General features: G+C 37.5%; 1 protein-coding gene across 2 annotated transcripts in view; it reads right to left on the minus strand.

Annotated features, from left to right (window-relative positions):
- SLC17A5 (solute carrier family 17 member 5) overlaps nt 1–17,168 on the minus strand; it is a 62,847-nt gene that overhangs the window by 9,049 nt on the left and 36,630 nt on the right. For both annotated transcript variants that reach the window (XM_045184861.3, XM_024576610.3), the window contains exons 7-9: nt 14,560–14,718; nt 9,194–9,326; nt 8,056–8,203 (exon numbers count right to left, since the gene is read on the minus strand). In XM_045184861.3, coding sequence (XP_045040796.2) covers nt 8,056–8,203; nt 9,194–9,326; nt 14,560–14,718 — 440 coding nt within the window. The remainder of the gene's footprint in view (nt 1–8,055; nt 8,204–9,193; nt 9,327–14,559; nt 14,719–17,168) is intronic.

Here is a 17,168-nt window from a genome sequence, read left to right on the forward strand (position 1 = left end):
AAACTCAGGCAACAAAATTATTTACAGAAAATCCCTATTTCAGTCTACAGAAGAAAAGGCTTATAAACACCATCTGCACATTTATATGTTAATAGGAACACTGACTATTTATTGAAAAACCTTACGTCAGGCATGCTTCTAAGTATTTTACACACACACACACGCACACACAGATATAATCCCATTTTAATAGTAAACTCAACCCCATGGGGAGGGATTATTATTTTCATTTTACAGATGAAGAAAGACTGTAACATGTTACTCGATTCGTCTGATTCTAAATCGGTACTTAATATTTTAATACTGTCTTGTTAAAAACATAGCCATTGCTGAATTCAGTCTGTAGGAAAAATTAATTTTCTCATGCTTAATTTTTTACCATGAGCCTCAGTGCTGAATGCTTAAGTGTCTGTGGTCCTCCAGTGTTGTTCTAACCAGCACTGTACTTGGAACAAAGAAATTCTAGTAGGAAAATGAAAACTGAAAGCTCACCTTAAGGGTCGAATCAAAATATAAGGGAAATAATTTTGACTTAAATGAGATTAATTTACAATTGTACAGCTGTATAATTTTAAAAGTTATATATGTTGTTCACACATAGATCACACACATGTTAATCACACATATGTTAATCACAGCCATAAAGCTGGTGCCTTGATCAGCTCAAAGCACATGCAGCATTCTTCACTACCTGAGGCATTCAGGCACTTCACCACTTTCCTAACTTCTACAACTTCGCCGGCATCATTTGTCACTAAATGGCTTAGCTTCACACTGTCTCTAGATAAATGTCTTTGCTGACTTACAAGACTACAAAACGTTAGCGCCAGACCAGGATCTTGAGGATGTAGAGTTCAACCACTTAGCTGATGCTTGAAGCCCACTTTCAGGATCCCACCTGCAGGTTGTTCAGTACGTGCTTCAGGACATGACCTGACCACCCTCCAAGCCAGCATCCGCTCACACAGATGCAAGCAGGGACCGTTACTTTCATATCTGTGTCTCCAACATTGGGTACAGTGCCTGGCACAGTTTTTTTGAATGACTGGATCCCTTAATCAGCTTGCTATGACACTGAAATTTCATAATTGGAAATCTACCTAATTGTTCATCTAATTCATTTTTTTCCATCCTGTCCAAAAGGACACATTGGGACACCTTTTTGAAATCCCGATATACCAAACATACTGTGTTTCTTCTATGTATGAAGCTAAAAATGACATTGAGATATTAGACTTGCTATTTTGGCTCAGTAATCCAATGGTGGCTCCTTACTGATCAAGATTTTCTTTTCTAAGAGCTCACCAGTCATCCACGTAATACTTTACTTGGATTGATTTGTGACCTTGGTCATGGCACCTGACTCAAAATTTGCCAGAAAATAATAGTTTATTGAATTATTTGCAAATACATCTATTAGATTACGAGCCAAGTGTTACATGTGAGTGTCTGTTGTATTCTATTTAATCCTCACAACAATCTTAGAAGGTAGGCACCACGCACATTTGCTTTTTTTCTTTTCCAGCATCCACTTTGATTTTCTTTAACGAGAGCTCCAATTTCTATTTGATAGTCCAGTATTCCTTCACTGCCAGTTTACGGGAGCAGTGTTGGCCCCTTGACAGATGCCAGAACTTCTGACACGCTTCAGGCACCTGATGAACCCTGAACTACATTTTCACTCCACAAAATGGGGTGAATGGCTTACTGCCTTCCTTCTGGCCAGGTGGTTGCTGAGGTAATTTTACAATACGCTCCTTATCACTTTTTCTCTCATATTTATTTACTTAGTTTTCTAATAAACTCACAGTACCTGAGGCAACCAGAGTATGTGTGTTCTCTGCAATGAATTATTTTTTTCTGAATTCTCAAAATAACTTCTAGTTCCTTGACAATGACCAATTTTTAATCTTCCAAAAAGTAATTGAGGGGCAACTTAATGTAGTAGAAAGATCCCTGGACCATGGAGGTAGAAGGCCTGATTCAAGCCTCAGGTCCACCATTTACTAGCTGTGACTTCAGAAGTCAATGACTCCTCTGTGCCTGAGTCAGTAGCATAAAGAAATATTTTTCAGTCTTTTAATTATTTGCTATTTCCTTGAATCCCTTTTTGGGGGGAGGTAAGTCAGGATTAGGTTCAATTTGTAAATCTCAAATACATGCCTCAAGTCACCGTGCAGAATTAAGGCAAGTTGGCTTCTTCCTATCCTCTCTTCCATAGAAATGGCTTCTTATGCCTTTAATCCTTCAACTTCAAGGGATTCTTTATTGTTTCATTCATGTTTGTTTCAGATCTTTCAAATTATCACAAAACTTACAAAAGATTTTTAAAGTTAATTTGCTCTTCTTTTTTTCCCCTCTCATCTTTGTTAAACTCTTTCAGTTTTTAACCCACCAATATGTATACCAAATAAATATTTCCTAGCTTGTCTGGTTTACAAAATTCTTTTCTTTTTGACAAAAGTTTCTGGTGTATTGTAAATATTTCCAACATTAAACATTTAGTCCTGTGATTAAAACCAGAGAGTCACTCATCAACAAATATTAACTGAGCATATTCTATGTGACTGGCACTATAAAATAAAACTTTCATGCATGATCAAACCTGGAATGTGAAAAAATGATTACATTGTTAGACTGAATAAGAGATATCTTCAAAAAGTTTTTTTTTATTACAACACACTTTCTACATACAGTGCAATATTTTTATTAATATTCTGATTATCAGACCCTTATGCATTTAAAAATGTAATTCAGCTACTATATTAATATTAAAAATATATTTTATGTTTAACTGGTAAATGTAAACCTCTAGCTTACATTTACATTAACTTCTAGCTTACATTAAAAATAAAAATCATATAAAACTGTGCAAGAATAAATTTGAAATTCAAAATTTAAATATTGCAAAGATTGTAACTAATGGGTTTAAAAATTAATCACATCTATTTCTGGTTCTAACAGTTTAAATCAATTTTAATTATATGGAAGACTATGACTGAAAATAATTGACTCACAAAGTTACCACTTTATGAAATGGGTGGCTATTTTGTAGTCAGTATATAATCAATTATGATTCATACAAATTTCTAAATACTAACAAAAATATTACTGCTTAAGGCAAGTAGATACCACTATCAGATGAGCAACTACAAGATTCAAAATCACACAATTCTTTACACTTAGGTAGTTTAATTTTCATTGAAATTCTGAATCTTGGGAGGTTCTTTCATCCTAGGACTGTGATTAGATTATCAAGGTATAAATTAGAGAAATAAACTAATATGCAGTCTGGTGTTATTAATATAATTAATTCTATGAAAGAATTATATGAAAGTAAACAGATATGTGAAAAGTGAATACTTAACATAATGTACAGAATAGGGCTGAATGTTAAAATATTTCTATAGAAAATGTTTTGATATGGGTATAAAAAAGTTGAGAGGACAAAATATCCTAATAAGTGAAATCTCATTTAGATGTATTGTTTCCCTCCTATTCCTAATCTCAGCAAGTATCACAATTTTTAAATTTCAATTTCAATTTTATTATTAATATAAACTTACATAGTATCTTATAGAATTCACTATTATGCAGTGACTTTTTGCAGCTATTTTAATACATATATGGTCAAGATAGAGGTGTAGGTAAACACACTTTGCCTCCTCGCACAACTACAGAAAAAGTTACAACCAGACCTCAAAGCAAATAACACCCAGAACCATCAGAAACAGAGCTGTATGGAAGTCTGACAACCAAGGATTTAAAGTAGCCACATTCATCCAGACAGGTAGGAGGGGCAGAGATGTGGGGATGGGCGCAGAGGTGCAAAGACTCAGTGGGGCATGGAGAGGCAGCGGAATGGTCTGTCCCACATTCACATGTGGTGGATAAAAATCTGGAGGGATACCCCAGGAGTGAAGGATCCCAGACCCAGGCCAGACCACACAGCCCAGGGTTCCAGTGCCAGGGAGGTAAATTCCCATAACTTCTGGCTGTAAAAAGCAGTGGACGTTAGGGTAGCAGATGAAACTAGTAGATTTTCAGGACACTCTACTTATGGGCCTGCATGGACTTAGAACTTAAGCCAACCCACCCCCTCTGGGATTCAGTACCAGGGCAACAGCTGGAAGGGCACCAGTTGTATATGGGGAGTAAGTGAAGTGACTGGAAACAGGGTGAGTGCCAGGCAAACCTCCAGAAGCCAGGCAGCAGGATTGTCCCCTCTCTGAGCCCTCCCCCAACACAGAGCCACAAAGTGGTGAAGAGGGATGCCCCTCCTTGATGATTACCTAAGGCTCCATCCCACACAATTTACAGGAGACTTTCCTACAATAGCCCATTGCAGTGCTACTAAGTCAGGGAGTCAAAGTAGCTCTACAAAATACACAGAAACAAGTACAAGGAGACTGCCAAATTGAGGAAACAAGGAAACATGGCCCAAATGAAAGAACAGAACTAAACTCCAGGAAAAAAACAAAATGAAATGGAGAGATAACCAACCTAACAGATGCAGAGTTCAAACACTGGTTATCAGGATGCTCACAGAACTCATCAAGTATGGCAACAACATAAAAAAGACCAACGAAGAAATAAAGTTTACATTAAGTGAAATAAAGAAAAATCTATAGGGAACCAACAGGAAGGGATGATGCCGAAATTCAAATCAGTGATTTGGAACATAAGGAAGAAATAAACATTCAACCAGAACAGCAAGAAGAAAAAAGAATTAAAAACAAAAAGAGAGAATAGAATAAGGAGCCTCTGGGACATCTCCAAGCGTGCCAACATCCAAATCATACGGGTGGCATAAAGAGAAGAAGAAGAGCAAGAAATTGAAAACTTATTTGAAAAAATAATGAAAGAAAACTTCCCTAATTTGATGAAGGAAATAGACATACAAGTCCAGGAGGCACAGAGAGTCCCAAGCAAGATGGACCCAAAGAAGGCCACACCAAGACACATCATAATTAAAATACCAAAGGTTAAAAATAAAGAGAGAATCTTAAAAGCAGCAAGAGAAAAGAAGAGAGCTACCTATAAAGGAGTTCCCATAAGACTGTCAGCTGGTCTCTCAAAAGAATCTTTTCAGTCTAGAAGGGACTGGCAAGAAGTATTCAAAACGATGAAAAGCAAAGACCTACAACCTACATTACTCTATTCAGCAAAGTTATCATTTAGAATGGAAAGGTAGATAAAGTGCTTCCCAGACAAGGTAAAGCTAAAGGAGTTCATCACCAAGCCCTTATTATATGAAATATTAAAGGAACTTATTTAAGAAAAAGAAGATCAAAACTATGAACATTAAAATGGCAACAAATTCACAACTATCAACAACTGAATCTAAAAAACAAAGCAAATGACAAGAACAGGAACAGAATCATAGACATGGAGATCATATGAAGGGTATCAGCTGGGAGGGGGAAGAGGGAGAATGAGGGAAAAGGTGCAGGGATGAAGAAGCATAATTGGTAGGTACAAAATAGACAGGGGGATGTTTAGAATAGTATAGGAAATGGAGAAACCAATGAACTTAATATGCATGACCCATGGACATGAACTAAGAGGTGGGGAGAATTGCTGGAGGGAATGAGGGTACCAGGCAGAGGTTGACAAAGGGGGAAAAATTGGGACAACTTTAATAGCATAATCAAGAAAATATATTAAAATAAATAGATAAATAAATACACATGTAGCTGATAAACAAACTCAGTTATTTAATCCATCGATTTCTTTAATTAGAAGTTATGGTTATATGCCCTGGCAGGTGTGGCTCTGGACTGAGCACTGGCCTGTGCACCGAAAGGTTGCCAGTTTGATTCCCTGTCAGGGCACATGCCTGGGTTGTGGACCACGTCCCCAGTAGGGGGTGTGCAAGAGGCAACTGATTGATGATTCCCTCACACATCAATGTCTTGCTTCTCTCTTTCTCCCTTCCTTCTCCTCTCTCTATAAATAAATAAATAAATAAATAAATAAATAAACAAACAAGTTTCACATTTCATTTACTAGAATTAGGAAAGAATAACATTTATTAAAAATAATATACATTTAAAGCTGTCCTTTTTTGCTAAATTTGTAGAGAAAAGTGTCACTGCAATTCACTCTAAAAAGATTTACAAATCTACACTGATAACATTATAATTCTTTCAAGGCTATAAGATCATTTTTCAAAATCCTGAAGACAAGAACGTGAAAAAAGGTTTAAAACAAAGCCCAGTAGATTATTCAGCATACAAAAGATGTAAAAGAAATAATTTGATAAAATTGCAGACTTTTGTTTTTGTAAATAAATCTTTGACAATAGTCAATGCTTCATGTGATTTCTAAGTGGTAATTAAGATTTTCTTAGCAGAGGCAATACACTTAGTAATGAAAGCATATCATCTTTGCAAGGGTCTTGGTTTCTAAATATCAGTCCTCACTAAAAAGAACCAGGATTCCTTGGAGAAATGGCTGATTCCAAGGCAGGGAAGGTATGAGATGAATCCAAAACATGTGGTTGTTCCATCAGTAAGAAAGTACTCAAGGGGAAAAAGAAAAAATAAAGATGAGGCATGAGTATAGGTCACAGGAACTGGCTAAAAAGTGTTCCCATGGGCCAAATCTGAGATAATGTGAGCATAAAAAATAAATATGGACAATAATGGATTATAACTCATAAAGTAAATTAGGAATCTCAAAGTCCACACTGATAATTGATAAGCAACAGAATCCTGACTGATAAGTGTGGAGGACAGGGTTGAAATGTTTCCTCGGAACCATCATAGTAAAACTTGGTTTGGCCCGGATCATCTACAGACCCTCAATCTAAAGTGGGGGTGGTGAGGGGAGTTTGAGGAGGAGCAGGAGGTCTGCATGATTTCAAAGCATCTCTCTGGAAATGCTTTCTTAGTTGAAGGAGAAAAAACTAACTAGTTATTAGAGAAACTTGACAACACCTTCACTGGGGGATCAAAATTAACATCACTAGAGTCCTCTGAATGTGATTTCCTGAGGTCACAGGCCAGTTACTGTAGCCAAGAATGCAGTATCTGAATTTAATAATGATTGGGCATTCCAGGTATATAGACTACCATGAGCAAAGGGCCAAAGGTAGGAAAGTACGTGTGTGTGCTGGGGGATATTTTTAGAAAATAAAGAGTAATTTAGTTCAGCTAATCCCTAGAAGATGAGGCGATGAGGGATAAATAAAATTATAAAGATAGGTTGGGGCCATAATGTGGAGGATTTTGCATGTTGGCTGAGAATTCTGTATTTAAATTTAATAGAGACTATAAAGATTGATTTTGTTACACATGAATAGTAAAGAAAGCTTTAAAGAAAAACATGGTAAGATCAATACACAAATAGTTTTTCAGAAAGAATTTCAACATGGCATTGAATATGAAAGTCTATTTTCATTCTCCATTCATGCAACTGATTGCGCAGGCGCGGGTGCTGGGACCACTGTGGTACAAAAGACAGAGCTGGCCCCTGCACTCTCAGGGCTTACAGTCCTAGAGCTTTGGCTTGGGCTATCTTTTATTTCAAATGGTTTCTTGGTCCAACGCTAACTGTTACAGGTTTCTTTCCTTGGTTCCCCACTGTTAAGGGTATATGTAGCACTGATCATACTTTCTCTGTACCATTATCAGCAGTTATACTGTATTTTATGTACTGTTTTTATGAAACACTGTGTACAGAGGTGATGATAGTTAGATATTTAAATTTAAATAACATCTTCATGCTTTGATTATTGTGTAACCAAAATCTTGTTTAAGAATTTCGTCATTTCTGGAGTAGTCAAATCCATAGGGAAGAAAGTGGAAAGGTGGTTGCCAGGGACTGTGGGGGAGGGGGATGGGAAGTGCGTTTAATGGGGAGGGTGCTTCAGTTTGGGAAGATAAAGTTCAGGAGATGGATTGCGGTGGTGGAGGTGGTGGCGCAACGACGTGTATGCACCTAATGCCACAGAACTGTACCCTTAACACGGTAAATATCACGTTATGTATACTTTACCACAACTAAAATAATTTAACGTTAATCATAGCCAATCTTTATATTTGTACTCACGAAGGAGCAATATCCAGGTGGTTGATGCTAAATCCGGAAGAGCAGAAGCCTCCTAGTGTTGTTGATATGGTTAGGAATGCAACAGCCAAAGAATAATCACAACCTATAAATCCAGCGGCAACCAGAAATATTGCAGGTCCAATCATTCCTGAAGTTAAAAGGTTATAAAAAGAAAAAGCCCTAGCATTAATATTTGCTTGCTCTACCTTAGTATAGCATACATCTGATATTTGGTATTACTGCCACCTACTGCAGAAACATTGTATTACCTAGAAGACTCCAAATTTAAATTACATAGTTTCATGAATAAACTTGTGGAAAACATATCGGCATGCAACTAATGCAACTAATATAAAAGTAAAAGGCAGATCTCATTATGCAGTCCATTCAATCTACATGTGACCAAGATTCAGCTAAAGTTTTATCTACAATGTTAGAGAAAAGAGCAAAAAGAGAATAACTGAAAAATATGGTCCAAGAGAGAGGCAATAGTTGATAAAGAGTGTGACTTAAAATTCAAAGAAAATAAATTAAATTATAAACTGTTGGATAAAATTAAAAAAACTATCTAGGTTTCTAGCAACTGAAAGCGATATGCATAGCTTATTACAGGCAGTTAAGCATAAAATATAACACAGGAAGGGACTGAATGAGTGGGCTGCCATTTGTTCTCTCGTCTACAGCGGTGCGGTCCAGAAACTGTGATGACAGGATTGTTGTACGTGTATATACTGCAACTGGGAAACTAATTTTTAAATTTCAATTGCATTTAAATAGCAGCATATGGCTGGTGGCTACCGTACTGAACAGATCGGGTCCACAGAAAGCCAAGAAAAAGGCCTTTTTAAAAATCTATTCTAAAGGAATTTATTTCACTTGAGGATGTGGAGTGATTTCTTGAGTCGAAGTAAGAAAGCAGAGGAACAGGACGGCAAATTTCAGTAGTACGTATCCAGAGGTGTTTACATAATAATCCCAAACAGGATAATTCTCTAAGCTAATGCACTACATGCATTAAACATACTGTTTTAATATGTGAGCAACATAAATGACTAATACTATCATTTAGACTTTGCCTTATACTGTAAACACAGTAAATAACTGTGAGCCAAAACAAAACCTGATTCACTTCACTTACCTATAAGGCTAAAAACTCTTCGAACACATATAGTTGAAAAATTCCATTTTGCTCTTAAATGGTCAGCAGCTTGACCAGATAGGATCATACATAGCCAGCAGCCAAAATAAGGCACAGCAGATAAAATCCCATTCTGGGAGGAATAAGAAGATACAGGATGAATTATGGTGGCAGGAAGAACCAAAATACACACACACCCCTCCACCACCACTTGAAAACAAAAGAAATCCATAGCACTATACTGTTGATTTTTATATAGTTATAGTTATGGTTTATAGAGGATTTTGGGACTCAGTTCAGTGCGGTCCACAAGATCCTGTCTCAGAGGGAACTAGAGCTCATCACAGTCAAGTCTGCTTAAGGCAATCTTGAATATTTTTGGGGACTTGGGCTGTAGCTTCAGTGAGAGAAGACAAGTCTTCCTAATAGCCTATGGATTTTCCTGAACAGTTTCTGTCTTCAATTTTCACGTATTTATTTTTAAAGTATTTTTTATTATAAAAACACCCCAAAACAAATAAATATATATCTTAATGAATTATTCTTCTTAAAGAAATTGACTTTAAAATTGACTTTAGAGAGAGAATGGAAGGGCTTCGAAGAGAAAGAGGAACATCCATTTGGTGTTCCATTTATTTATGTATTCATTGGTTGCTTCTTGTCTGTGCCCTGACCAGGGATCAAAGCCACAACCTTGGTGCATCAGGATGATGCTCTACCAACTAAGCTACCCAGCCAGGGCTCTCAATGAATTATTTTTAAGTGAACACCATCTAGGTCCAGTGCCTGGTACACTAGCACATGCTTTGAGCAGTGGACAAAAGGCAGTGAGGTGACTGAGAGACACTCTATCTTTTAAGTTACCACCTGAACAAAATGAAACCACCAGGAGATAGAAAACAGAATTGATCATGGAAATAAATGTGTTATTATTTTTGGGGGAGTAGGAAATGATTTGACAGCTTTTCAAAACCCCCCACAAATTCTGTAAAATAAAGAACACACACTCAAAAAAAGAGAAATTTTTCATCTATTCATTTTCCCTTAGCACAAACCCGAGGTGCTAAGATTAAATGGCTTAGTTCAATACAAACAAATGTTTTTATAGTCTAAGAGAGACAGGTACCCTCCTTAGTGTTTACAAACTCAAAAAAGGCAGAAAGATATTTTATCAGCAATATTTAAATCTTGCAATAATTTCATTTAAGCACCATATGAATGCAGACCAGAAAATTTTAATATTTTTAAATTTGTGTGCTTAAGAAAATATTTAATTTCTTTCATTATAGTTTGTTGTTCTCTGTATTCAGACATTGTATGCTTCCAGTTCTTCCGTAACTGAAAATTTTAATTTCTTTCTGGCATTATGCCATGTAATTTCCTCTTTAAATTTTATTCCAATTAGACTTCTGCATAGTGGGATCACATCTATCATCACTCGTGGCAGAATCCTAGAGGTGAAAAAACTGTCACAAACAGAGAAGTTAATTTTCAGATCTTGGTCTTGTTTCCTGGTAGGATAAGGGTGAAAGTTTATCAGAGTTACTGAATTTTTCTACTTAAAGCGCCAATTGTTTTTTAAAGCTCTGATGTTAAAAACTCCCCCAACAACCTAAAGCTACTAAAATCCTCAACATTTATTCATTCCATGGGCATCTTCTACAGTTACTAAGCTTTCTGTGCAAGGACACAATTCCTTGCATTCACTTATTTAAAAAATTGATTCCAAAATATAGTACCTAAAATAGGGTGATCGATATTACCTCAACTCTCACTGAGTTGTAAGAAATAGGAACAGTAGAATTGGAAAAAACAAGGAAAAAAGAGAAGTAAGAATACCTGATGAAACCAAACTCATAAGAAAAAGCAAGCTTAATAGCAAAGATCAAGAGCTTTAAAAATTTTAATTAATAAGAGATTATAATTTTAAATACAAAGCTTCTCAAATCAAGCTTTATCTTAAGCGAAAGCCATTTCATGAGTGTGATATACTGATTTTTAAGGAAAAAACCCATGTGAAAAGAGGCTTCTAGGGGGTCAAATATGCAGTGACAGATGGAAACTAGACTTTTGGTGGTGAGCATTCTGTAGTGTATACAGATATCAAATTATAGTGTTGGTATACCTGAGACTTATATACTGTTATTAATCAATGTTACCTTGATAATATAAAAAAGGTTTCTCCCAGCTGGTGTAGCTCAGTGGGTTGAGCGCAGGCCTGTGAACCAAAGGGTCCCCAGTAGCAGGTGCACGAGAGGCAACCACACATTGATGTTTCTCTCCCGTCCTCCCTCCCTCCCCCTCTCTCTAAAAATAAATAAATAAAATCTTAAAAAAAAGACTTCTATAAACTAGAGAATTATTGACAAACTCTATTCACATTTCTTTTAATTTTGAAAAAGAAAAATGCTTTTTATATGAAAATGCAAGACAAAAAATTCTTGTTTTAAAGTGTCTTATTATAGAACTTTAAAAATCCACAAAAAATAGATAAAGACAACTAAGTGCACAGCAGTAATTCCTGGCCAGCTATTGATATTTCATTCTTCCCACAGTTCTCCCAGGAAAATCTCAGATAGAAACATCAGGGGAATAATCTTTAGATTTGCATGCAATTCATCACTCTAGTAGATTGTGGTCAAGTTCTGTTAACAGGTAACTTAGGGGAAAAAACGTTGCTCACAACAAATCCATCCCATGCTATTGCCAAAGCCTTGTTTCAGTTTAACTGTTGTCAGTGCTATTTGTGGATATATTTTGGTATAAACAATCTTGTTTTTTGAAACTAGGCAGAGGAGATCTTCATGGCTCAGCTGCCTGAATGAAGTTCAAGGTTTGGCTCATGAGGCCAATGTTTTCAGTATGCTCTGAGAGAGAGGTGACTGGAGATACACTTTAACCATATTTAAAGCCAGTTAACTCCATGTAACCAAGCTGTGAAGTCCGCCTTGCTATCTTCACATTCACCATCCAGGCTGCTTCTTGATTCCTAGAGTGTCAGGGCACAGGGCAGGCCACCCCCAGATACCCCACAATGGTATGGTGATGATTTCAACTACAATCACTTGAGAAACAGCAGGAGTGGGAAGAGCTCTCTGACTCCTCTTTCTCTCTAAAAGAGGAAATAAACCTCCATGTGATGGGTGCCCTCTCTGCTTCTAAGGGACACCCTTATCCCAAGGGTTAAAAAAGTCCAGAGTTTAAAAGCCTGCGTAAGCAAACCTTGTGAAGTCTTTACCATTTACTACCTAAGCCCAAACCTTGCTTAGGACCCTTACTAATGAGTACTTTCTTCAACCTGTCAATTTCTCACAAATTTATCATTTCTTTGTCTAAAAAAATATAAAAAGGGGCCCAGTTCCATCAATTCTTTGAGTCTCATTTTATGACATGAGCATCATATTGTGGCTCCTCGTGTGCATGTATTAAATTGTTTTTTCTCCTGTTAATGTAGTGTCAATTTTATTACTTTATTACTAGTCCAGAGAAAAGAACTATAGAAGTGTAGAAGGTGGGGGGAAGTCTTCCCTCTCCCTGATAATTTTGGTGAGCCAGTCAGGAACCCTCACCGCTGGGAAAAACTGCCTTTTCCTGGGACTGCAGCAGCTAAGAGATCCTTGAGAAATCTGACAACGAGCTGGCAAACAGGTAAACTTTTTCTTACCTTCTCAGCCTCCTAGAATCTCTATCTGCAGGGTCCAATGGAAAACAACATGATGAGAATTTTATTCTTTCTATCTAAATTTAGATTAGGAGGAGGGTTAGAGAGCTCCTCCCACTCCCTGATGCTTCTTAAGTGATTTTAGTTTGAAATAATCTATATGCCAGTGTGGGTATCCTGGGGTGGTGTGCCCTGGGCCCCAACAAGGGCTATCTCTCACTCTGTGGCTGAGTAATATTCCATTGCATGAATATACCGCCTTTTGTTGGTCCATTCACTAGCTGATGGACATTTGGGTTGTTTCCACTTTTTGGTTATCATGAGTAATGCTGTTATGAACATTTGTGCACATGTATCTGTGCGGACATCTGTTTTCAGTTCTCTTGGGCATAGACCTAGGAATGGAATTGCTGGGTCTTATGATAACTTTATGTTTAATTTTCTGAGGAATTGACAAACTCTTACACAATTGCTACATCATTTTACATTCTCACCAGTAATGTATGAGGGTTTCTTTCCCTCTACATCCTCAACAACACTTGTTATTTTCTGTTTTTTTAAAAAAATATTTAAATAGGTGTGAAGTGGTATATGGTTATGGTTTTGATTTATAAGAGGAGACCACCCAAAACCCCGGAATTTATTTATAACAATTGTGTATTTATTCTTAGGGCATGTTTAAACTTCAGTCACCTTCAAAGTATTCTCCATTTGATGCAACACACTTTCAAGATATTTTTTCCACTGCTCAAAACAGTTTTTGAACTCTTTGATTTTAATGCCTTTTAGTGCTTCTGCTGTTTTTTGTTTCGCCTCTTCCATATCAGCAAAATGTTTCCCTTTGAGGACTTTTTTCATCCAGGGAAACAAAGAAAAGTTGCTCGGGGTAAGACTGGGTGAATAGGGAGGGTGGAGCATGGAGCTCATGCTCTTTTTGGTCAAAACTGCTAAATACTCAGTGAAGCAGGTGTGCTCATAAATCACCCACAATGAAACATGTTCAAAGAGTCTTCAAAAAAAATTCACTGAACCCGTACACAGCCTCTCACCACAACGCCAGGTGGTACACTGATACAGATGGGTTCCTAGACCACTCACCTAGCAAGGGAAGCCTGTATTACAAGGGGCCGGCCCTCCAGAAGATACCACCAATTTTCCTTACAAACTGTGCCTCATTCTCCTTAGGCTTTTCTTCAATCTCTTTAAAGACAAAATCCATCAATGTAAATAGAGATAATAGGAACTCCCTCAATTTGATGAGTTCAAAGGTCCTTCTTATGTAACTTTCTAACTGCAGCTCTTCCAATGCCTAAATGATGTTGCAGAGTAACCTCTGCACAAGGACTTTGCACCTCCCAGCTCCTCTCTCCGCTGCCTGCAAAGAAAGCCCCACCACCATCCCTTGTAGAAGGGAATGTTGGTGCCACGTGAAGTTGTCATCTGATTGATCCTGCCACGTTATTAGGGATTAGCAGGACTTTTTGGTTAAAGGGGTACCAACGAAAAGGTACCTTGAAACAAGTGTTAACACAGACTGAGAAAACAAAGGACAACTGTGAGGCAAAAAGAGAAGTCTCTAAAATTTAGCATATTAGAGTAAAATGGAAGATACAAAATAACTGAATTTCACATAGATGAAAACAAATTCTGTGTGTAGTTTAAAATCTGTGCTCTATATAAGAAGCATATGACCATATTTTCTTACCGCTTGAACATTGAACCTTAGGATCTCCTTCATGTAAGTAGGCAGTAATGTCAGCAAAGTATAAAAACTCCAATTATAAGAAAAGTGTGCAACGACAATAGCCCAGAGTGGCAGGGATTTTAGCATGGGTATCCATGGAACTGACTTCTGTGAAGAAAGCTGAAAAAAAAAAAAAAAAACAGGCACATTTAGGGCAAGCTGTAGCTATGTTTTGCTATGTTTAGATCTGTACCTTATCAGCCAAAATTCCATTTAGAACACATTATCAGCCTTGACTAGTAAATTCCAGATTTTTAAATGAATTCTTTTAAAATATTAAAGAGTAATAGAGCCCATTGTCAGATTAGAAGAAAAATAGAAATATAATTAGGGCAATAATGTCAACCACAAACACTCCTTATAAATGTCAAAAGTCACCTGCAGTATTAATTACTCCATCTATAAATCAGAGAACAGTTTCACAGCCAAATTCAGAGGTTGGCATAAGGACAAATGAAAGAGACTGCAAGTCGTATTAGAACTCACATTTCATTTTACAGTCTTTATTAAATTACAATGATTTATAAGAGCTGTGCAATAGAACTATCTTTATGGAGCTATTTGGAGTAATAGTCTTCAAAGCAGGGTGGAAGCACCCCAGGGATATGCAAGATGATCCACCAGGGTATGGAGAGACATGCTAGAACTTTTATCTATACTCACTTTTATTCTAAAAAAAGAAATTAAATTCTATTAATATTTAGTAAATAGACTGGCCCTGGAATATGTCAGATGTGAAGGGAAAACAGCAAAACGCATCTGATGCTGTCAGGAGAGCAATCTCCAACAGAGCCGGGAGGCCTCCAGGAAGCTCAGTGTGTTAATGCACTCCCTCCACAGGAAACAACGGCTAAACCCAACAGCTTGATACAGCCCCTGGAAATGGCTCTGCGTCACTGCACTCTCTTTCAAAAAACAAAATTTTCACCTAGTAATAGATACAAGCAATTAATCGTGTATAGCATAGTGGAAGCCTGCTTGTCAGCACCAATCACCGCTCTTTCAAAGCAACTTGCATTGCCCCTTTGGAAGCCCCTCTTTTTCTGTCTTTATAAGTTCTGCCCCCTTTTCCCCCTTGGAACAGAGTTGAGTTTCTATTCAAATCTGTTTTAAGGAATTTGAAATTCCTTAAATTTGGATTGGATGGGCAGAGAGGACTCGTAGCAAGGTGGTGAACTGCATAGGCTAGGAGTGGCTGGTTGACAGGGAAACTAAAGATTCAAAACCTCTAGCTGTGAAATACTGTGGGGGTTGCGAAGGTGGGAGAACCTGCTAGTCTCACAGGAGAGTTGATTGGAAAGTGGGGCTAGAGCAGAGCAAGTGGACACATTGTTCCCTCTCTGGCCCATCCACAGGCAGCACCACAGTGTCACAAAGAGGGCTGCCCTGCCCAGGTGAATACCTAAGGCCCTGCCCCCTAACAACTTAACAGGTGCACCAAGACAAAGAAATAGGGCCCAAATGGAAGGACAGAGCAAAACTCTAGAAAGAGAGCTAAGCGATGAGGAGACAGCCAACTTATCTGATGGAGAGTTCAAAACCCTGGTAATCAAAATGCTCACAGAACTGATCGAGCTTGGTCACAAAATGAAAGAACAAATCAAGGATACCCAAAGTGAAATAAAGCAGAATATTCAGGGAACCAACAGTGACAGAAATAGGACTCAAATTAATGCTTTGTAACAAAAGGAAGAAATAAACATCCAACTGGAACAGAATGAAGAAACAAGAATTCAAAGAAATGAGGAGAGGCTTAGGGACCTCTGGGACAACTTTAAATGCTCCAATATCCGAATCATAGGGCTGCCAGAAGGAGAAGAGGAAGAGCAAGAAACTGAAAAGTTATTTGAACAAATAATGAAGGAAAACTTTCCCAATCTGGCAAAGGAAATAGACTTCCAGGAAGTCCAGGAAGCTCAGAGGGTCCCAAAGAAGCTGGACCCAAGGAAGCACACACCAAGGCACATCATAATTACATTACCCAAGGTTAAAGATAAGGAGAGAATCTTACAAGCAGCAAGAGAAAAGGAGACAGTTACCTACAAAGGAGTTCCCATAAGACTGTCAGCTGATTTCTCAAAAGAAACATTACAGGCAACAAGGGGCTGGAAAGAAGTATTTGAAGTCATGAAAGGCAAGGACCTACATCCAAAATTACTCTGTCTAGCAAAGTTGTCATTTAGAATGGAAGGGCAGATAAAGTGTTTCCCAGATAAGGTAAAGTTAAAGGAATTCATCATCACCAAGCCCTTATTATATGAAATGTTAAAGGGACTTATCTAAGAAATAAAAGATCCAAAACTATGGACAATAAAATGACAACAAACTCATAACTATCAACAACTGAACCTAAATAACAAAAACAAAATCTAAGCAAACAACTAGAACAGGAACAGAATCACAGAAATGGAGATGACATGGAGGGTTATCAGTGGGGAGAGGAAGGGGGAGGGGAGGAGTGGAAGGGGAAGCACAGGGAATAAGAAGCATAATTGCATAAAATAGACAGGAAGAGGGTAAGAATAGTATAGGAAATAGAGAAGCCAAAGAACTTATATGTAGAACCCATG

The sequence above is a fragment of the Desmodus rotundus genome, chromosome 11, assembly GCF_022682495.2.
Source record: "Desmodus rotundus isolate HL8 chromosome 11, HLdesRot8A.1, whole genome shotgun sequence".
Taxonomy (NCBI): Eukaryota; Metazoa; Chordata; class Mammalia; order Chiroptera; family Phyllostomidae; genus Desmodus; species Desmodus rotundus.